The sequence below is a fragment of the Pan troglodytes genome, chromosome 11, assembly GCF_028858775.2.
Source record: "Pan troglodytes isolate AG18354 chromosome 11, NHGRI_mPanTro3-v2.0_pri, whole genome shotgun sequence".
Taxonomy (NCBI): domain Eukaryota; kingdom Metazoa; phylum Chordata; class Mammalia; order Primates; family Hominidae; genus Pan; species Pan troglodytes.
The window spans coordinates 47,624,704-47,646,996 of NC_072409.2; the positions used below are offsets into that span (position 1 = coordinate 47,624,704).

A 22,293-nucleotide genomic window follows, 5' to 3' on the forward strand; every position below is an offset into this window, starting at 1 on the left:
AAACAGTCCCACGGAAATACCTGCCACAGAGTGGCAATGTGTCTTCAGAAGCCTGTAATGGATGGCTGGCCTTCCAACCTATATTCCCTTATTTTATAGAAAATGAGAGTAATACTCCATTACTAAAAAAGGATGGTGGGGGCTGGGCATGGTGGCTCATGCTGACAATCCCCACACTTTGGGAGGTTGAAAGGGGAGGATTGCTTGAGGTCAGAAGTTCAAGGTCAGCCTGGGCAACATAGTGAGACCCCCATCTCTAAAAAAAATCACCCAGGCGTGACAGTGCAAGCCTGTAGTCCCAGCTGCTCGGGAGGCTGAGGTGGGAGAATCACTTGGACTCAGGAGTTCAAGGCTGCAGTGAGCTTCTTGCCACTTCACTCCAGCCTGGGTGACACAGTGAAACCCTGTTTCTAAAAAATAATATAAAATAAAAAGAATGGTGAAGAACAGTACTGAAGAATGTCCCAACCAAGCAAAAACCCTAAACTGTAAAATATTTAAATAACTTGTAAATAAACTTCACCAACGATGACATGCACGAATTCCTGTAACATCTTGGGATTCACCATCTCAGATTACATGCAATGAATGTGAATATAAAATGCCTTTCATAATTGTTGAAAGTGAATTTCTAGGTGCAGAATTTAAAAGCATATATTTCAATGTAATACATTGAAAAGGTAAACAACTCTCCTGAGAGAGGCTGAAGAAGACCTGGTAAATGGAGAGATGGGCTGTGTTTATAGATTGAAAGACTCAGTATTGTAAAGACATCATTTTTCCCCAAATTGACCGAGAGAGCCTCTCCTCTCCCCAAATTCTCTAGTTGAAATTATGTCCACAGTCATGTCTATGTTAATTCACAAATTTAAGCACAGAATAAAGATCACAACCTTTCATAATCTGAAAAAGCTTATGATTAATACAGAAACATTTTTACTCATTGTACAAAATGACTGTGATATACAAACATATATTTTAAAATAAGTATTACAACCAATTTTGATTGTGTGTGTATATATGTGCGCATGTATATACTTGTGAATGTATACGTGTGTGTATGTTTGTGTGTGTATACATACATGTATGTGTATCTAATTTACACACACACACATGCACAAAAACAAATCGAAGGGACAGATTGGAAAGCAAGCATTTCTTTTTTCTTTCTTTCTTTTTTTTTTTTTGAGGCAGAGTTTCACTCTTGTTGCCCAGGCTGGAGTGCAATGGTGTGATCTTGGCTCGCTGCAACCTCTTCCTCCCAGGTTCAAGTGATTCTCCTGCCTCAGCCTCCTGAGTAGTTGGGACTACAGGTGTATGCCACCACACCCAGCTAATTTTTTGTATTTTTAGTGGAGACGAGGTTTTACCATGTTGGCCAGGATGGTCTTGAACTCCAGACCTCAGGTGATCCACCTACCTTGGCCTCCCAAAGTGCTGGGATTATAGGCATGAGCCACGGCACCCGGCCAGAAAGCACGCATGTCTGTGTATATTTTTGTCGATATTTTTAACCCTTGAATCATAAAAATTACCTACTCACGAATTTTTTTTTTACAAAAATCCCTTACATTTGAAATACCATGAAGCTACTAAATCTAACCACATTCATATTAGTATCATACCAATTCAAACAGAGGGTGTATTTCAAAGGACTTTAGAAACCAGTAGTTTTACTTGTACATTCTATGTTGGGTACCTTCTAAAGACCAAAAGAAATACAAAGATATTTTCGAAATTTAGCAATTTTTACTGTTGTATAATATGTATTGTTATCTGAAATCATAGGATAAAGCCAATAAATAATTATACTAATCATATTTGGAATCAACAATTTTCATGTAAGAAAAATGAGATGTAACTATAAAATTAAAGAAAATAAATGTAAAAACTATTGCTATAATGGAATGATTTTGTTTTAATTAAATAATATCTATGTGTACAAATAAAGATCTAAAAATATATACAATAAGATTAAGTTAACAGTAGTAATGTTTAGTTAACAGTAGTAGTGTTGGGATGGTATTATACAAATATGATATTCTTCTTTTCTTTTCTTTTTTTTGTTTTGTTTTTTGAAACAGGGCCTTGCTTTGTTACCCAGGCTAGAGTGCAGTGGTGCAATCATGGCTCACTGCAGCCTTGACTTCTTGGCCTCTTGAGCAGCTGGAAGTATATGTGTGCACTACTATGTCTGGCTAATTTTTATGTTTTATTTATTTATTTATGTATTTATTTATTTTGTAGAGACAGGGTCTTGCTATGTTGCCCAGGCTGGTCTCAAGCTCCAGGCCTCAAACAATCCTCCTATCCCAGCCTCCCAAATTGCTAAGATTACAGGCATGAGCCACCATGCCAATTTGATGTTTTTATTTTCTTATGTTTCTGCTTGTTTCTATTTCCTAATTTTCCATAAGGTGCATGTACTATTAGGTTGGTGCAAAAGTAATTGCAGTTTTTGCCATTAAATGTAATGGACGCTTTTATTATAATATACCAGAAATTAACAAGAATGGTAGCATTAATAAAAAAAGGGTTTAGTCATGCCAGGTTACATTTTGTTATTTTCAGTCGTGTCTAGAACCTGAGCTCATGTGAGGGTGAGACTGGTGGAACATAGCAACTTACTTTTTCATTTGGTAGTAGCCCTTTTTCACAGTTCCAAAATTACCAGAGCCCAGTTCTTTGTCTTCCAGCGTCAGCAGCTTTCGGTCCAGGTAAACCTCCTTGGGCCTGATCTCCTCGGGGTCCGCGTAGGGGCTCTCGTACACCTCTGTGTCCATGGGTAGGGCTTCCCTCTGGGGGCCTGCAATGCAGTCAAGAAACATACGACCTGGGGCTGGACCCCACACCAGGATTCATCCTTCCAAGAACATGATCTTCATGGGAATATGAACTCAGAGTAGCATCAATGTTGCAAGGGATGAGAAATTCTGAAGAGTGGCAGGGACATTTCCAACGTCGCTGGGTGAGGGAGGTGGGAAAGACCATTTCATTCAATAGCACCACCACTGCTCATGGGCATGTGGTGCCTGCTGCCTGCCACTAGATGTGAGTGTTTCCATGGCTAACTGTGGCTGTATTGCAATCACGGACGTGGTGTGGATTCGTGAACCAACTCTACAAACTTACAAGTGACCATGCGCTTTGCTCTGTGAATGTCCCTTGAATGAAAGGAAGTCTCACCTTTTTCTGCAGCCCAGGGTGCAAGTTCTGGCTCATACGGATTGAATGACACAGTACTCTCTTGCCGGTTCCCTTGGGCAGGGGAGGACTAAAGTACATAAAGGACAACAGGTTGTTTTTCTTCATCCACAAAACTGTTAAGTTGATCTGCATAATTATTTTTATTTTCCAATAATCACAGTTTAACTTTTGCAGGAAAGACACAGGAAAGAATTACGAAAAACAGGGAAGAAAATAAGGCTGATCTCATTCTTCGGGCAATTATTTGGATCTTGCAAGGGCTAAAGCAAGCTTGTGCTGCTACAACTCAAGGGACCCTGTGAGGTGTTCAGAGGGTGTGGTGAGAGTCAACTCTACTGGCCTAGATAGAGCTGCTTCCCCACTCACCCCCTTGCACATCCTATTCCCACCTACCAAAGATCGCTGATGATTTGCATGTTTGCCTTGGAAGCATTTTCCTTCTTTAACTTGTGCTCTTCAATTTCATATTACATGGACATTATTTAAAGAGGAAAATTAGTACTCATCAGCTGCTCCTACCTACTTCCCAACTCCAACGCACGTATGTTTTCCAAGTCTCCACCCAAGTCTTTATCTTCGGTGGAGATGCAACAGCATTGGGGTGGATGGCAGAGGGTGGCACTGGTCAGTGACTACAGGTCCTAAGGGAAGGCCAGTTGCTGCCACCTAGGCCAGCAATGCTCCAGCTGCCACAGCTAATGCTGGAAATCAGTACCCCTGTGAGACGGGCTCCTCTTTGTGCAGCTGAAGGAAGGCAATTCTTCCTAATGCCCACAGCAGGTAATAGAGGCATATCTGAGACAAAGTTATGCAGCCTGTTAACAGCAACCTTCCCTATTATTTATTTGGTCCACATCAGTTTATATCATGAAACAACTGGGGGGAAAATCTACTCATTATCCTAAGGACTTTCCCTTTTGAAAGTCTCTATCTTGAGTTTTCCTGACCCACCCTTTCTTCCAAATTAAAACAAGATTCTTGCTACTAAATTTAATTCACAGGAGAACCATGATTCAGATGCTTTTTTTCTTTTTCAGTGTGAGTTGAGTCGCAATTCTATGTATCGATTGACCTTTTCAGTGCCCAAACACTGGCCACAAAGAAATGAGATACTGCCAGATTTTGGAGAAAGTTAAAGAAACAGAGACATTAAGCTTAACGTGACAGTCACTTATCTTATGACACACACTAAATCCTCATGTGCCTTATTCATATTACAAGGCGAGAAACCAAAAGCAGAATAATGAGGTCACAATGCACCACTACCGCCACTCAGCCATTGTTTCCAAACACCCGGACCTTCTTCTTTCACACGGTCTGCTGAGCACTTCAGAGGCAGACATTGTTCACCATGGCCCAAGCCTGTTGACAAGGCTAAAGGACATCTGGTCTTATTTGTAAAAATGATGTCGATGGGATCCGTTTTGTCACAGAGTATCTCAGCACTTCTACTGAACTGATTAACAGAAGTAACTATGATACATCAAAAATAAAAATAGAATATAAGCTCAAGGAGGGGGAGACATTTATTCACTGCACTCGGAACTGTGCCACGTCCACAAGGGCGCTCAATAAAAATGTGTTGAACAAACACATGAATGAATGGACGGGTGAATGAATGAAAATCACTTCTAAAAACTAGGAGATGTGAAGTATAATCTAATGTGCTTTAAAAATTAGCTCTCTCTCAAGCCTTTATGCTGATGAAGAGAAATAAGAATGAATAATTCCAAATGACAATCTATTTCTTTTAAACATTTACATATGATTACAGGACTGTGCTGTGGTTTCACTTCTGATTTATAATATAATTATCCTGCCTCTGGAAAACTGTCCTGACAGAAACTGGGTGATCCCCTAGGCTTTCCATCCTCCTCTTTTGCCCAGTTCTCTCCCGCAACCAATTCTAGGCTGAAAATAGTTTTATTTTTTTTAAAGTCTCTTTCAAGGTTAATATTTACTGCCATTTCAACTCCTTTGATTTTCCCTGCAGGCAGGCACATTCTGAGATCCAAAGACAAAACTTGAACAGATGTGGAATTAAAGGATGTCCTCGGACTAGCCATCACTGGTGAGGAGAGGGACCATCACCTCTTCTTGACATAAGACCTTCTGTCCCTCCCACTGAGGACATTATCCTGGGGTTGCAGCCTCTCTACCTCACAGAATGTTCTCCAGACCAGGAGGACTTCCAAATGGCTTGTTCCAATTAAACCAGAACCCAATTCCCTGACATATGAATCCTGCAGGGAAGAATTTTAAAACAGAGATGGGGTTGTCAAAATATGCTGAAAGGGATACTAGGGTGTCAGGAATGAGTAAGAATTAGTAGCGATGGACACAGAGAATCTAAACCCCTGGGCACAAATAATTTATACTCTCACTAGCAGTGTGTTGTTCACCCCTAGTCTATCTTGGCTTATGGATAGGGAAACAGATGGGAGATCTTCCTCGGAAATTAGAACTCCACGTTTATAGCCAAGAAAGCTTGGGGCTTCATTTCCATGCTGCCAAACACAGACCACTATGTGATTATCAGCCTTTTAAGCCAAGCCACAAAGAACCCTCATGTCTCTCAACAACCCCACATCAACTCTCTCCTACCCAGATCCCTGGGCTCCCTGCCCCTATCTCTTTCTGGTGACTAACAGGACTGGAGCAAAGAATGATGCCACAACTGGAAGAATGTGGAAGAAATGGGAGGTTTCCTATTGAGTCAGTTAAAAGAACAGTAGTTACTTTATGATAAAGATGAAGATGCAAAATCCATGCTTCATCTTTCCCAAAGCACTTGGTGAATATGCCACTTAGTAGAACAATAACCAAAACAATCTCTACAAGAAAATGCTCAGTTAAAAAGAAAAATTTGAGGAGTTTGTAAAGAATGAGCACAGTGGCATAATGATAAATTGTAAAAATACTATTTTTAAAAAATGTAATGACATTTAATTTTAATAAAAACCTTTTATTCTTTATGTTTGCATTTGAGAGAGCCATTCTGTCCCAATCAATAAGTGTCATCTGTTCTGCACAGTGAGCAACAAGGTGTAAATGAAATGTTGACCATTCCACTTTCTTCATTTTTGCTAATACTCAGAACAGGCTCAAACCTGCAGTCCACCGCTAGATGGCATTAGCCACCTTTGCTTTCTACCTTCCAAAAGAACAACTGGTGACTTTTCTTTAAATTTTATAAATTCAGGTAAGGATATCACTGTGCAATAATAAGTCCAGTTATAAATTATTATCCCTGATTTCCTATTGGTAAGGTTTAACTGCGAATAGAAAATGTATTTGACAAGCATTCTTTGAGTGCCTATGTTTAAAAGCTGGTGATCCAAAAGTGAACAAAAGAGGAAAAAATTATTGGTCTGTGGAACTGATAGGTCCATTCAGAGTTTCCTGATTCCAGAGTATTGCCAAGTGTCCTAACATCCATTTACTAGATCTTAATTTTTACTCCCAGATTCTTGGGCCATTTTCAAATTAGGCAACAGCAGTAATGCAGATGACAATACAGTCATTAGTCATCACAATAATAGTGACAAAAGAGCCAGTTGGCTTTAGAAATATTGGCTGCAATAAACTAGGTTTGGTTTCCTTTTTTTGGTGGAATTACCCTGGTTCAGTAGACCCCCACAGGCGAGGGCAGACTGTTGGCTGGGGAATAGGCTACTATTAGCTTTGTTCTGAGATCCATGAAAATAACACTTGACCTCTGCAATTACTCTTCTCTTACAGTGAAGATCTAAAATCTGTTCCTTTATAATTATATGAAAACACATTTTCTCAAGGGTCTGGTCTACTAAGGCATTACCAAGCAACAGGGTATGACTTGAGGATGTTTCTTTCTTTTTTCTCTTCCCACTGAGCCCTGTACTTAAATGTAAGTTTTAAAATATTATAATCACCAATGTATGTGTTGGAATAAAACATGAAAAATGGGTTTTAATTGGAAATTCTGGGACACATTTCAGTTTAATCCTCTTAGGGGATGTGCCTTTGAAATGCAAAGCTGAAAAGTTCCCTGGAAGTCTTTTTAGGGATGTTGCTGTTTAATTTCCACCTATTTTCCATAAAAGAAGGATAAGGTTCTGTGCTTAAAGCAGCAGAGAAAGAAATTCCAGGACTAATACTGGGAGGGGTTTAATTCATTTAAAGACTACTAGTTGTATTCTTAAGTTAATTTTGTTTATATTTTATAAGTATGTTACTAATTTCTTTTCTTTTCTTTTCTTTTCTTTTCTTTTTTTGTTTTTGAGACAGTCTTGCTCTGTCTCCCAGGCTGGAGGGCAGTGGCACGATCTCTACAATCTCCACTTCCCAGGCTTAAGTGATTTTCCTGCTTCAGCCTCCTGAGTAGCTGGGATTATAGGCGTGTGCCACCACGCCTGGCTAATTTTTGTATTTTTAATAGAGACGAGTTTTCACCATATTGGCCAGGCTAGTCTTGAACTCCTGACCTCAAGTGATCCACCTGCCTCGGCCTCCCAAAGTGCTGGGATTATAGGCATGAGCCACTGTGCTTGGCAGTAAGCTACTAATTTCTAAAGACAAGTTTAAGATGCATCAGCCTGTTAGTAATTTTATGAAAAATTTAAATTATCTGATTCATAATCATCTTCAAATCTAAACATACTTTTCATTAACTATCTAGATGCTACAGGTAGTTCAAGTTCTAACATGTATTTTTTGTGCCTGAATTATTAAAACAACTATGTACACTGAGCAAATTAACAAGTTCATGAAAGTTATTTATCTCTTAGGTAACATGATGGGACATTTGACATAACTCTCACAGTTCTTTTCTCATGACTGATTACATAAGGGAAAGTTCCCCATTTGTTTGTGAAAATATACATATTAGCTCTAAAATATTTCTGATAAGCAATTAAAATATTTTTAATCTATAGCTTAAACCATACAACCTTGATCTTTTAAAAATTATCTGTTGATATTTTTGGCCTTATATATGTGTCATCATTAGTAATACTTATTTCCAGTTTCTTATTTCTATAAAAAATTCAATGTATACTTTAAAGTTCTTCTAAACTTAAATAGAAAGCAAACTTTGTTTTTGCCAGAAAGCTATTTTCACAATATTAATCAGATTAATTACTCTCTACTATTTAATTTTCTGTTTTAAAAAAATTGATTAAAATTTCTTAACAGGTTCAAATTTAAAAAGATACAACAGAGTTTACAATGAAAAGTGGGATTTCTTAACATTCCCATCTCTTACTCCAGAGGCAACCAGCATTGCCAGCATTTTCTGTATTTTTCTAGGATACTGTATACGATATCAACACATTCTGTATATATGTATGTGTATGTGTGTGTGTGCAGGACAATGTCTTTTACACTTAAAATTATATTTTGAAAACAATTCTAGATCTCAGCTGCCTCCCATAGTAGCAATTTTACTGTAACCAATTTCATTTGTTTTCCATTGATAGGCATTTAAATTATTATCAGACTTTGTCAATTATACAATTTTGGAAAAAACACCTTCACATGTACATGATTTCACACAAATGCAAGAATATCTGTACATACTTAGAAATAAAATTGCAGAGCCTTTCTTACAGATTGCATCATTTCAGACTTCCCCAAGGGAGAGTGAAAGTGCTTATCTACCATGCCTTTACTACAGTGTTATCAAGCTTTTAAAATTTGGATCATAGGTGGACACAGTTAAGCACCATAGTTTTAACTTGCATTTCTCTTCTCATGAAGTTAAACAACATTTCATATATTTAAGAACTATTTATATTTGCTTTACTATAAACTACTACTGATATTCCCTGCCAATTATCCTAGTAGACAGTTAATATTTTTCTTAATTATTTTTAGAATCTCTTTGTATATTAAAGCTATTAATCTATGTGTCAGCATTAGTGCTACTTACTCTCAGTTTCTCATTTCTCTTTTGATGATGTTATGGTTCTTATCTACACATATACTTCTTTATTTTTAGGTGGTCACTGATATTTTCTTCAACTTTTTTCTGACATGTTCTCCTGTAATCTAAAGATGCACCAAACTTATTTTCTAGGTATTTCTTTAGCCACTGTGAGTAATCTGTGGGGGTGTTTTGCCTTGGGTAAACATGAAAAACAGACATAGTTACTTTATTCAAGTGTAAAATAAACCTTTTCTTCCTCTCAAACACTGCATTAAATCTTTCTGTTCTACGGTCAACACGATTGAGAACTTCTTGAGTATGAGTAAACTTGGAAAATTATTACTAAATAAAATCTCAGGGGTTTTATGTCTTTTATTTCTGTTGTTTCTAGTAAATACTTTAGGCAATCTATTTCATGAGTGGATGTTCAATTATATGCTAAAATGTCGGTAAAAACACCAAGTAATATGAAAATAAAAAGAATTACTGATAAAAGAATCAATTTTACCCCACTGATAATAAAAGTAGAATGGAAAAAAAGCAATTCAAACACATTATATATACATATTTTGGGGGAAGGAATAAATAAGTCATTATAAATAAAAGTCATGAAAAAGAACTTATTTTTATTTTCCCTCAAAATCCAATAATAGAACAAAACATGGAAATCAATGAGATGTCAACATTACTGCCTCAAAAAGAAAACTGTTTTTTCTAGTCCTCAGATTACACCTCTTCTTTACGTGTCACATTTGCAGTTCTGTGTTAGACGTCTAAGCCATAATGAAGTTACCATGCACTGCCTGACCTCACTGTGCAGCGCACCTCACAAAACCTTGGTGTTCCCTCCATCACAACGTAACTTACATAATCAATTACCAGAACACTGCAACACGTGAGTCTGGCCACCAAAAAGTAAGTGGGCCATCTTTGAAAAGATTTTCCGACATGATAATTAGCTATGACGGATGACGCCAACTGAAACGACTTTAAAATGACGCTTGAGCACAGAAAGCATGCTCACACTGTTGGACTTCCAGCTGACGGACTGAGGACCCACATGAAAAGCACATGATGTACCTGGGGCGCGGCTGCCCAGGAACAGCAGGTGTGAGCAAGGGCAAAGAGGCCTGGAAGCAGAGTGGCAAGAGATGGGGGGCAGCGCACACACAGGGCAGACTGGACGGGCGGGAGCTGAGTGCGCGTTGGTCCTACCACTTAGTTGGACAGCAAGCAGGGGATACTTTAGCACCTTTCTGTGGCCAGGCTTTGGGAAGGAGTATGATTTGATTCTTGAGATTATTCCACCCGCTGACCAAGTCTAGAAACCACAACGGCAAAGAGGAACAGTAAATGTTTCAGAAAACAAATACAGGATCCCTTCCATGACATACTACTTAAACTTGCTTCTATAATCGCACCACTAACCCCCTCCTGTCCCTGCCAATGAGATCGACCACAGGCAACAGCTGATCATTGGGAAGGCTTCTGGAAGGGCCTGCCACTTGGGAAGAAGGATCTAGAAATATATTTGGGAAATATGTTCCACTGAAGGCTACAAAATTACAGCTGTTACATTCACTAGCTTATGCTTCATGTGGAATTGTTAAGTTGCAAGCTCAAGACAAACCACCAAAAGAAACTACAAGTAGATCTGAGTGCTCAGTTGTGTTGCTTCTTCATGGTGGGTGCTGGTTCCACAGTGGAAAATTTTGTGGAAATTGAGTTGTACACATAGGGCGTGTGCCTTTTTTTTCCCGTATGTATCTTACCAGTCAATTAAAAAGTTATTCCAAAATATCTAACTTCTTGTAGTCATTGGGTGATGATGGTTAAACACAGGGCTTGACATTCTTTTAAGAGTTCTCAGCCCTAAGCCCCCATCCATCTGAAGGGTGTATGGCTCTGTCTCACCGAGCCTATAATATTAAGATAGAGTTGCCAGGCCTGTGAGCCCTGTAAAGGGCAAAATAAAGTCACACTTCCATAAAGGCATTACATTTTGATCCCAAAGTTCACTGGTATTTTAGCAAATTCACATTCCCTGCATTTGATAACAAGTGCTGCCCCTGGACAGCCTCCCTTGTTTCAACCTGGGCTCAGCTACTGGGCAGCCAATTGTCCCTACTGGAGGCAGGATGTATATTTGGCTTTCTGCAGATTTTGTTTTTCAAGGGTTACCAGGCAAAAAGTGAGGTGCAGAGGGCACACTTCACAGATGCCATTAAAGGGCATAAAAAGTCCATATGGGCCGGGCGCGGTGGCTCACGCCTGTAATCCCAGCACTTTGGGAGGCCGAGGTGGGCAGATCACGAGGTTAGGAGATTGAGACCATCCTGGCTAACACGGTGAAACCTCATCTCTACTAAAAATATAAAAAAATTAGCCGGGCGTTGTGGCGGGCGCCTGTAGTCCCAGCTACTCGCGAGGCTGAGGCAGGAGAATGGCGTGAACCCGGGAGGCGGAGCTTGCAGTGAGCTGAGATCGCGCCACTGCACTCCAGCCTGGGCAACAGAGCGAGACTCCGTCTCAAAAAAAAAAAAAAAAAAAAAAAAAAAAAAAAAAAAAGGCCATATGTAGCCCCAAGAAAAGAGCAGGAAAATAATTCCTGCTTAGAGCATAAATCTGTACCTGACCTCCTAACAGGCTGGAGGGAGGAGACAGCTGGGGTCCTGTGAATTACACATGTGTGTTAACATAGACGGCTCAAGGATGAAGTTAAAAAATACGTTCCCATTTCTCAAATATTGCAAGAGGCCTACTTCTGATTTAATATTGGGTTTCATTTGCATTGTGTATATTCTCCAAAAATGAAGAGAATTTCATCTAGACAAGATAATTTCATCTAGACAATAAGTTAAGAAAATGTGGCTAGGCAGGGTGTGGTGGCTCATGCCTGTAATCCAAGCACTTTGGGAGGTCGAAGCAGGAGGATAACTTGAGGCCAGGAATTTGAGACCAGCCTGACCAAAATGGCAAAACCTCGTCTCTACTAAAAAATACAAAAATTAGCCGGGTGTGATGGCAGGCACCTGTAATCCCAGCTACTCGGGAGGCTGAGGCATGAGAATGGCTTGAACCTGGGAGGCAGAGGTTGCAGTGAGCCGTGATTGCACCACTGCACTCCAGTCAGGGTGACAGAGTGAGACACTCCATCTCCAAAAAAAAAAAAAAAAGAAAAAGAGAAAAAGAAAAGAAAATGTGGTTAGTTTATCACTAATAGGAGGCTGATTCTGCCTAACACTCACTAGCAATCCCAGCTCATCACGGAGTATGTTTTGAAGGGCAATCAAAATATCAATGCCCACTACTCCTGTTAGCTAAAACATGCTTTTCATTTGTGAAATATGCAACAGCTTCTCATTCAGTGGTATTCCTAGTGACACTTACCGCAGGATGGGAACCTGGAAGTTGTGGACGGCCTCCAAAATTAACATTTCCTGGTTAGAGAGAGCATGGACAATTACTGCTCTATCTGTGGAAACCACTTCCTTCCCCTCCCCACTGCAGATCAATCAATGAGATCAGGATGTGCTGCTGCTTGAGAAGTGAGCACGCTTTCTGCCGGTACTTCTTTCGACTCTCTTTTACTTTTTCCCGCATGCAATGAAGACAAATAAATTACAATTTTTTTAAAGTTAAAGCAACTGGCTATTTTTTGATTCACGATATACAAAATCGGAGTGCTCTGATATCATTATTAATCAACCCGTAAAAAGAAGTCCTCATCCAACCCAAATCTGCAATCAGCTAAGTCTAAAATGAGGCCGATTGTCACTGATACCTCAAACACTGAGACTCCAGTGTCTCGGGAACTCACCCTGTGTGCCGATTTTTTGACATGGGACAGTAAGAACTCTTAACAAACCATCTGCTTTATAAGAATAATGCTCGACTAGCTGAAAGAGAAAAAAGTAAGAAAGTGGTAAATACCAAGGTCAGGAAATAGACAAATAGTGACTGAGAGCTACTGACTGACTGTTGGGCTTTTGAAGTGGCCCCAAGACACATAAATGCTTTTATATGCTTAAGTCCACTCCACAAGGGTGGCTGGGGAAGTGGGCCCACAGCTAGGGATCCCCCCTCTTGGTCTAGGGGCAGCAAATTTTTTCTGTAAAGGGCCAGAAAGTGGTATTTTAGGCTTTTGTGGGCCTCATACCGTATCTGTGTCCTTTGTTTATTTATTTATTTATCCAAAACAACACCTGTAACAGCATACAAACCATTCTCTTCAGGGACTACACAGAAACAGGCTGAGAGCCAGAGTTGGTCTGTGGGTTTGCAGATCCCTGGTCTACAGTAAAGAATATTGAAATAGGGTATTACGGCAATCACCAACTCTCCGTGAAATAGCACTGGGGCCCTGGAGTTGGGTAGGGTACAGAAGTACCTTAGAACGCTGTCAAGAAAAATCAATGAAATCATGCATGGGAAATTGGAACGTATTGCTGGCATTTTTGACGTAGTTTCCTAAACACAGTGCCTAGAAAATATACAATGAGGAATATTTAATTAGGGATGAATGCTATGATCTACCAGGGGAATCAATACAAATAGTAAAGATTCTTGGGAAGGACATTCTCAATAATTAGAGATGCTTAACACTATGGTGAGTGCTCAGCCTTTGAAATGGTGACAGAACGCCACACACATAAAATGCCCTTTCAGGAGAAGGTGAATGAATGGCTGTTTATAAGTGATGGGGCCTGGGACCTTGGAGCATTAAGCTGGCATAGAGGACTCCAGGTGCCTTTGCATTCCAGAAGGCCACATTCCCTACTCACCTCCCTGATGCGCTTTGGGGCTTTGAGTGTAGAAAGGTTAAATACTCTTTCCAATCAATATCGTTAAAAGAAAGAAGCCTGTGGTTAATGATGACAAATGGCAATGAGCCACAAAATCAAAAGACAATGTAAATGTTGTGACTAACATTTTTTAATATGATCATATCCAGCATTCAAAAAAGGAGTATTTTTTTTTTTCCAATTACAGCACTAGAAAGCAAATCACATTTGGAAGTAGTAACTTTAAGTGCTTTAAAGGGGCTAAGGCTCTGTAGTCTCAGTTTTTGAAAAGACAGGATTTTGAGTTGAGTCCTTTCCGCAACATTGACTGCATGTGTGGCCCCAGCTGGGCTTGGGTGAGGACATTGGAACACGCCCTGATTATGCCCCTCACCCACACATGTTCAAGGTAGCTGGTGCTCTGGGGCGGTGGGGTGGTGGCAGAGTCGGTTGGCTTTCTCCCTGTTTCTGAACCTACTACAGTTTATAGGATGCTCTGCGAAGATGATGCACGAAGTACTATTACGGCTATTTCCTTCATCATCAGCCAGTGTAGCTGTGATGCAAAATTAAGACAAGCAATCTGTGCTCACTGCGATTCAGGGAAAGCAGTGATGAGCATTATTTTAGTGCTCATTAGTGCCTAAGGAACTTCCAAATTGGGAGTTGTTTCAGGGTTTTCTAGTAGCTGGGTCAGGAATAAGCACTTTTTAGACCAGGGCTGTGGCAATCAGTATAAGCAGCAGCCTGGAGCCCAGGGAGTATGCTTCCTAAATTTAGGATGTGCTTCCTAAATTGCCTTAGTTTCCACAGAGAGAGACTCGATTTACAATGAGGAGGGCACCTGACATTTGTTGTCTAATTCAGCCTGTCACACCACCAACAAAGTCCTGCTTGGCTGTTCCTAGGCCTCCTTCCCCAGGCATCCATTCCTTTATTTTGTGTGTCTTTGTCTGAAAGGCTGTTCTGGGCTCTAGTTAGAATATCCTAGGAAGAAATATTTTCTAGCTCTCCAAAGAGAATGTCTTGTTAAACTCTGAACACAGCCCTGCATTTACATCACCTTGTGGCACTGAGGGCTGAGTGGCCCTGAACAAGCCATGGAAACTTCGTTCACCTCACATGATGGCCTCTGGACCAGAGCTTCTCAAACACAGAAGCCACCTGGAGGCTGAAAGTGGGGTCTGATGGGCAGGTGGGGCAGGGGCCCAGGTGTGGTCCGGGTGTGTGTTTCTCATGAGCTCCAGAGCTGCTGCTGGCCTGGGGACCACACTGTGGGCAGTGGGTGGTCCAGTTCCTCTCATGTCTAAGAGTCCATGGGACAAGAAGCCCCACGTGCCCTGTACTCTACCCACAAGGTGGGGAGAGGAGGCTGGGTACCTGCCAGAGCGTGTCGAACTTCTTTCCCTCGGGGATGGAGAGCTTCCCTGTCTTGTCTTTGTCGATGCGATAGTGCAGCACCTTCCCTTCGTGCAGCAGGCACAGGGCGTAGGAGCCATTGTTGTCTCTGGCTCGGATCCTAGAAGAGAGGATGGAACTGCATCATCCCCAGGCCCGCCAGTCCCCAGGTGGGACCCTGGGAGGAAGCACCCTGGCCTGAACGGTCAGCAGCTGCTCTCTGGGGCCTGTCACCTGGCAAGGCAGCTGGAGGGCAGAGTTTGGAGCCTCAGGGTCAAGGGCTTTACCCAACCCAGGAAGGCCCGGTTTACCACTCAGGGATGATGCCAGTGGGCAAACTTGCAACAAGGAAATGCTAGCAGGTTGGTGATGAATGGACCATGGCTAAGCTCTAGCAGGGCCCAGGAGCTCTGGGCAGTGGTCAGGAGAGCCTGGTGCTTGGTAGCAGTGACGCTTCTCAGGGTGATGAGCACAGGGGCTCCATGGGCCCTGATTATCTGTGGAGCACTGTGGACTCACCTTTCTTCACCAGGGCCTGCATTTGGGTTAGATCCAAGATGGACAGCTCCACCACCTAGCTTGGAGTGTGGGCGGGGGTGTTTGGTGGGCATTTTAACCAGCCATCTTCTGGACCAGAGATGGAGGGACATGGAAGCTTCCATCCCCCGGGCCTTCCTCAGTCCCTCCCATGCTCCCACTGCAGGAAAGGGAGGCAGGGCTGGACTTCCACTCTCCCACTGCAGGAAAGGGAGGCAGAGCTGGACTTCAAACACTTTCAAATGATGATATTGTCGGGTAACACCCCCAGGAGAAGAAAATGACATCCACTGTGGGGTGAAGAGACAGAGGTGAAACCAGAGCTGTGCTGGCCGTGCTGAGCAGCCAAGGCTCTGTCTTCATGGTAATGCTGGGCGACCCTCAGAACAACCCCCTGCCCTGGGTCCTGGTGAACAGAGACGCGGGAGTCTGATGCCAGGCAGGGAACAACACCCCCACTGCAGTGCATGCCACGTAAGGCTTATGACTCATGGGGAGGTGAGAGATCCCCTGGAAGACCTGTGGGACTTGGGGAGTTCGAGGTCCCAGTGGAGGCTGAAAAGGCACGAAATGGGTGCGAATCCCCCAGTTTAGCTTTGTAGTCACACACACAGCCCCATTCTCCCCTCTCCACAGCTGCAGCCCTTTGGATCATGAGATCTTAGGTTCTGAGGGTGAGTCATGAAGTCCCAGGAAGCCTCTTTGGCCCCTGCATTTTCTAAAATGAGGAAACTGAGGTCCAAAATTGTTAAGCCACGTGCAGAGTTCAAGTATGCCCAACTGCCTTGGGACGTCTGGGTACTGGGGAAATTTCTGATGCCTCCTTCTGGTTGCAAGAGGTCAGATACACGACCACAGGGAGAGTTGAGATGGCCTTCAGAACTGGACATGGCCATGCTTTCCTGTCCCTTGCCATGGAGACTCATCTCAAAAAGCTAACCCAAGACTTGAAAGCTGAACGATGGCATGGGAGGAGTGAAATTCAGAATAAGTGTCTTTTCTAGCGGTGCTTGGCCGTGCACAGCACCCCACAGCTCAGGGCAGCTGGCCAGGGTACAGGACACATATCTAGGTTCTCTGTGGCCTCAGCAGGTGGCTGTGCTGAAACCTCCCCACTGTGAGAACAGCCTCTTCCTCCCAAACCAACCGAGTTGCCAGCGCCCAAGGTGTGAGCTCCCTTTTCACAGCCACATGGCCGACTACAGCCAGCAGTTGGTGACTGTTAAATACAACACAACACAACAAAAAACCACAGTGTAATCTTTTCATATAAAGGGAGAACTGAGTCTGTTTTATAGGGAAAGTATCTTATAAAGCGAGACTATTTATGTTTATTCTATACATATCAGTGGCTTATAGTTTGAGGGTATAGAGAGCTATCCAAATACCACAGCAGTAAGAGTGGATGCATATGCCTATAAAAGTTGGCCTTGAAAGAATGGTGACAATATGTCACTCCAAAGTATTTCCTATAATTTAATCTTTTACGTCTGTGACCTCAAGGTCATGGAGATAATACATGGGATCTGAACCAGGTGCAGTGGCACACATCTGTAATCCTAGCACTTTGGGAGGCCAAGGCAGGAGGATTACTTGAGCCCAGGAGGTCAAAGCTGCAGTGAGCCAAGACAGCACCATGGCACTCCAGCCTGGGCAACAGAGTGAGACACCATTTCTACAAAAAAAAAAAGATAGTAGTAATAAATGGGATCTGAACTCTGGTTTCTGAATCCATGTCCAATCTGCTGTACTCCATCTTACCCTATGTCTTGATTGACATTTTCTTGTTAAAAACTGAGACGGACAAGCACAGGTTGCCCTGAGAGATGATGCCATCAACCTCATTAGGCATCTGGCAAACACAAATGAAGACCCCAGGGAAGTACCATTCCACGCTCTTCAGACTGGTGGAAGTTAGAAAGATCATTCTAAGTGCTACTGAGAGTGGGGAGCAGCAGGGCCCCTCCTATGTTGCTTGTGGGAGCACAAATGGGCTCACCCACTTTGGAAAACAATTTGGAACAGTCTCCTGAAACTGAACTTATTCATTCACAGACCTCGTGAATGAGCAATTCCACCCCTGGGTGTATGAAATGTGTGCACTATGCACCCCAAGGCTACTTATAGCAGCTTCATCTGTGCTTATCAAAAACTGCACACAACCTAAGTGACCACAGAGCAAGTAAATTGTAGGAATTCACACAATACTGTATTCTAAAGCAATAAAATGAGCAAATGGTAGCTATACAAAGCACAGATGAGTCTCACAAACATAAAACTCACTCCATGCTTCCATATACACAAAGTCCCCAAACAGACAAAAGCCACCTGTTTTATCTAGTGATGTACACCTAGGTGGTAAAACTAAAAAAACAAACAAATGAAAAATAACAACAAAAAAAGCAAGGGCGTGATGAACACAAGAGTTCAGGAGGTGGTGCCTCCCAGGAGGCCAGCTGTACAGATGGGTATGACTGTGTGAGGGCGGAGTGGTCTCCTGCAATGCTGGGTGCATTTCATTTCTTGACTGGATTGTGTTTGCTTGATAATCATTCATTAAGTTGTACTTATTTAGTTATGCACTCTTATGTGTTTGTTTTCTATTTCACAATAAAAGCAGTATAAAAAGAGAGCTGGTACCAGGAGGAAATAGAGAACAACCCAGAGGAAACAGAGAGTGCCCTTTGCTTTGGAACAAGCGGTTTCTGCAAAGGCCTCACTTTCTTGAGGCTCTTCAAGAGGACAGGTTCTGCAAGCGATCCCCTCTCTTCCTGTGCTCCACCAAACAGCCCTGGTCAGTCCTGGCAACAGGTAACTGGAAGGTATAGGTAGTGACCATGGACATGTGGCCTGGGCAGCCCCCTGTGGCAGGTGGCAGGAAATAAGAGCAGAGAAAGGAAACCCACAGGCCCAGCATCTGTAGGTGGCAAAGACCAGAAGGCTCGCGACATTAACCACCAGCAACTGTGAGGTATCTGCTGGCTGCAGGCAGATCCTGGACCAGGCTATTTTTAATTTAACATAGGAGACAAACTGATTTGGAAGCCTTGCTCCTCCTCTTGGCTTGTGTCCTCTTACTGGAGCTTTGCCCTGGTGGTGGCATCAGCACACCCACCCAGGCTTTATGGCTCTACAGACACCCAGAGAGGGCGTGCACACAGGCAAGGCTCCTGGCTCCTGTCTGGCTTGCTGCCTTCCGCCTTCAGGGTCAACTGGCCTCAGGCTGTTCACAGAAGCCTCTGAATATTTACAAAATATTTTTTCCCAGTAATTGTCTTGGGAGGAGTAAGTTAATAGATTTGTGTTTTGCTATTGCAAAGCCTGAGATTTCCAGGGCTTGAGCTTGAGATGATGCTGAGAAGCTGTCCTAACTGGTCTTGAGACAGTCCTTGACCTGTGGCATGTCTACTTTCCCAGGGTAGGCAGCCTTGGCCTCTGGGGTGAGCAGGCCTTGTGCCTCACAGACACTAGAGCACTATGCAAAGGTGAGGCATGTTGACTCTGCTGGGGCATGGCCTGGAAGGGCTGGACCCCTCTACTCTCCTGCACCCTCCTAGGGGAGAGAGAATATACAGAGGTGATGCCCGGGCACCAAGGGGAAAGTGAGGATCCAAGAAGTAGTGTGGCACTCAAGGTGGCCTCCCCAGGGCTACTGGGACACTGCCTGTATCTGCTGTAGACGGAACAGAAAAGCCGGGCACATTCCAGCCCACTAGGTGTTCTCATTCTCCCCTGCCATTTTTTTTTCCATGGCAGAGTAGAGTATCACCGGGTCAGTTGTTAGACTCATACAAGGGGAAGGAAGATGCCTGGGATTGGCTGTGTGCATTAGATGTGCAAAGGATGAATGCTCAATGTGGCTAAGGTGGGCTGGGCAGATAGACAGAGGGGGCCTGTGCTGGGTTGGGTGGGCAGTCCTCACTCAGAGCCATCTCCCAACAGTGGTTTCTCAAAGAGAGCTGTGAGAGGGGAAGAGGAGGATGTGGGAGCGAATGAGGTCCTGAACAGTGTGTATGTCAGCAAGAGGCCGGAGAAATGCCAGCTTTACTGATCCATGAAAGATATAGATAATGCAACTTCTGAGTGCTTCTGCCTTGCACCATAGCACTACTGAGGCACATGTGCATTCCACACAAACAAGAGCAAGATCAGTACACAATCCCTATCTGAGGCCACACCAAGCTGTTTTAACACACCTGTCGTTTAAAACATTTTATTACAAACGCCCTCTCATTCTCTCCCTCTGCTTTAGTTCATGAAGGTGGAATTATTTAACATATCTTGTCTTTCAGCTTCAAAGAGACTTTGATCAGCATCAATGAAGTGATATTGACATCAGCCCACAACTCTCTTTGAAGTTTTAACTTCAGACAGGTCATGACTCTTTATGATGACCTAGGTCTGCAAAACCACATGTGTCAAATAAAATGGCATACTTTGATCAATTACGGCAGCATATGAAAGCACTGATGGAACAGAGTTTTTGTTGTGGCAAAGGAGGCTCGTGACAGCATAACACAGTCTCATTCATCAATGAACAAGGAAAAGGTTTTTCCTAAGCCACAAATTCACTTTTGAAATTGAAGTATAGGACAAAAAGTGAGTTGAAACTTGAACAGCAAAAAGTGAGTGGCAAATGAGAGCAATTAAAGTGGGTTTGGCCAAAGGGCCAATGCCAATATCAGCACAGCTCTGGACAGGGACAGAATCTTAGGCCAGCAGCATAGTGAGCACCTGGATGTGGGATTCCCACCTTAAAGCAAGGACCTGTGAAGAGGAAATCCCCTTCAACTCTGGAGGAAAGTGTTCCCAGCATTGAATACTCAGGATTCCCACAGATTAATATCAATCAGGCCTAAGCTCAGAAAGATCACTGAAAACATAAGGAAGCATGAGTTATGAGAAAAGGTGTAGGGAGGGAAAGAGAGAGAGATTTACATCCTCCAAAAGTTTCAGTAGTAGAATAATCAGATATAGAATATAAACTATGAAATGTTTAACAAAATAAAAAACGGTACCATGGAAATTAGCAACCAATAAGATACTCTAAAAATGCCCCAGAAATATTTGAAAAAACAAACAAACAAACAAATAGAACTGCCAGAAATTTTCTAAAAAATGTAATTAAAAAAAAATCAGTGAATGAGCATAAGAGCAGACTGGACACAAATGAAGGAAAAATTAGTGCGCTGGAAGACTAATTCAATGACATTACTCATAGCACAGGACACAGAAAAGGCAAGGGAAAATAAAAAATATAAAGGATGAATTGAGAAGGTCAAACTGTATTTAATAGGAGTCTCTGAAGGAAGAAATGGGCAAGAACAACAAAGAGCAATGTTTGAAGAAAAAATAGCAAGATGTTTTTCAGAACTGATGAAAGAAAAGAATTCATGGATGTAGGAACCACAGAGACATGAGAACCATTGGCTTAGCTTTATACACATTACTTAATTCATCTCCATAATGACTCAGATAAAACATCAGTCTCCCCATTTTATTACTGAGGAAACAGAGGCTCAGAGAGCAAAATTAAGTTGTCCAAATCACAGAGCTATTAAGTGGCAGGGCCTGTCTGACTCATGGCCTGAATTTCTTTACTATCTAACTTAAGTTTCTACAAATAGAGGCATTTTCAAAGTTAACTTTATCGGAACCAGTCCAATAATACAGTATTTGGGCATTTTGCAGGAATTGCAACTGCAAATGCAGTTACAGACCCTCCAATGAACTATGAAAATCTCGAATGATCATAGTTGTTAATCCAGCCCAGGTAGGTAACAGGTATCTCAAACAAGCTCACACCATATCCCCAGACCAGCAGCATCAGCATCATTTGAGAACTTGGCAGGAATGCAAATGGAAGAGTCCTTACACAGACCTGTGAATTAAAAACTCAGGGGATGGGACGCAGAAATCTGTGCTTTTGCCAGCCCTCCAGATGGTTCTTTCTTTTTCTCTGTCTCTGTCTCTGTCTCTGTCTCTGTCTCTCTCTCTCTCTCACACACACACACACACACACACACACACTCACTCAATAGCTCATTTGTGCATCTTAAGTTACGGGCTCCATGGGTGGCCCTGCAGGATAAACCAATGAACAATAAGAATAGACAGTCCAGAGAAGTTTTGCACCCCATTTTTTAATGCAGCTAAGGACTAGAAGATGCAGTGATTCTGGCTCTCTAAGAAAAAGGGTTGTGTCCACCAGAATCAGGGGTGTGCAAATCAGAGCCATACAGCCCTCGTCCAGGAGCAGGCCCTGGGTGGGACCCAGCTTGGGGACACCAGATAACATACCTGTCACCTTGAACATGAGAACAACACCTCTCACCAATGCTCACACCCTTCGCCTCCCCTCCCCAGCATGTGGCTTGCTTGGCAGGTGATGCCTTGCTTTGGAAACAGATGTTATTAATCCTTTGCAGTGCAAGTGGGACTCAGTATAAGGGAATCATAAAA

General features: G+C 42.5%; 1 protein-coding gene across 8 annotated transcripts in view; it reads right to left on the bottom strand.

The window, feature by feature from the left end:
- Positions 1-22,293, bottom strand: part of SYK (spleen associated tyrosine kinase) — a 95,037-nt gene that overhangs the window by 18,873 nt on the left and 53,871 nt on the right. For 5 of the 8 annotated variants that reach the window (XM_016961119.4, XM_063787680.1, XM_016961121.4 and 2 more), the window contains exons 4-9: positions 15,277-15,415; positions 12,933-13,011; positions 12,503-12,552; positions 10,365-10,433; positions 3,187-3,274; positions 2,629-2,806 (exon numbers count right to left, since the gene is read on the bottom strand). In XM_016961119.4, the coding sequence (XP_016816608.1) occupies positions 2,629-2,806; positions 3,187-3,274; positions 10,365-10,433; positions 12,503-12,552; positions 12,933-13,011; positions 15,277-15,415 (603 nt within the window). The remainder of the gene's footprint in view (positions 1-2,628; positions 2,807-3,186; positions 3,275-10,364; positions 10,434-12,502; positions 12,553-12,932; positions 13,012-15,276; positions 15,416-22,293) is intronic. The other 3 variants (XM_016961124.4, XM_063787683.1, XM_063787682.1) reach the window with 1 other exon arrangement.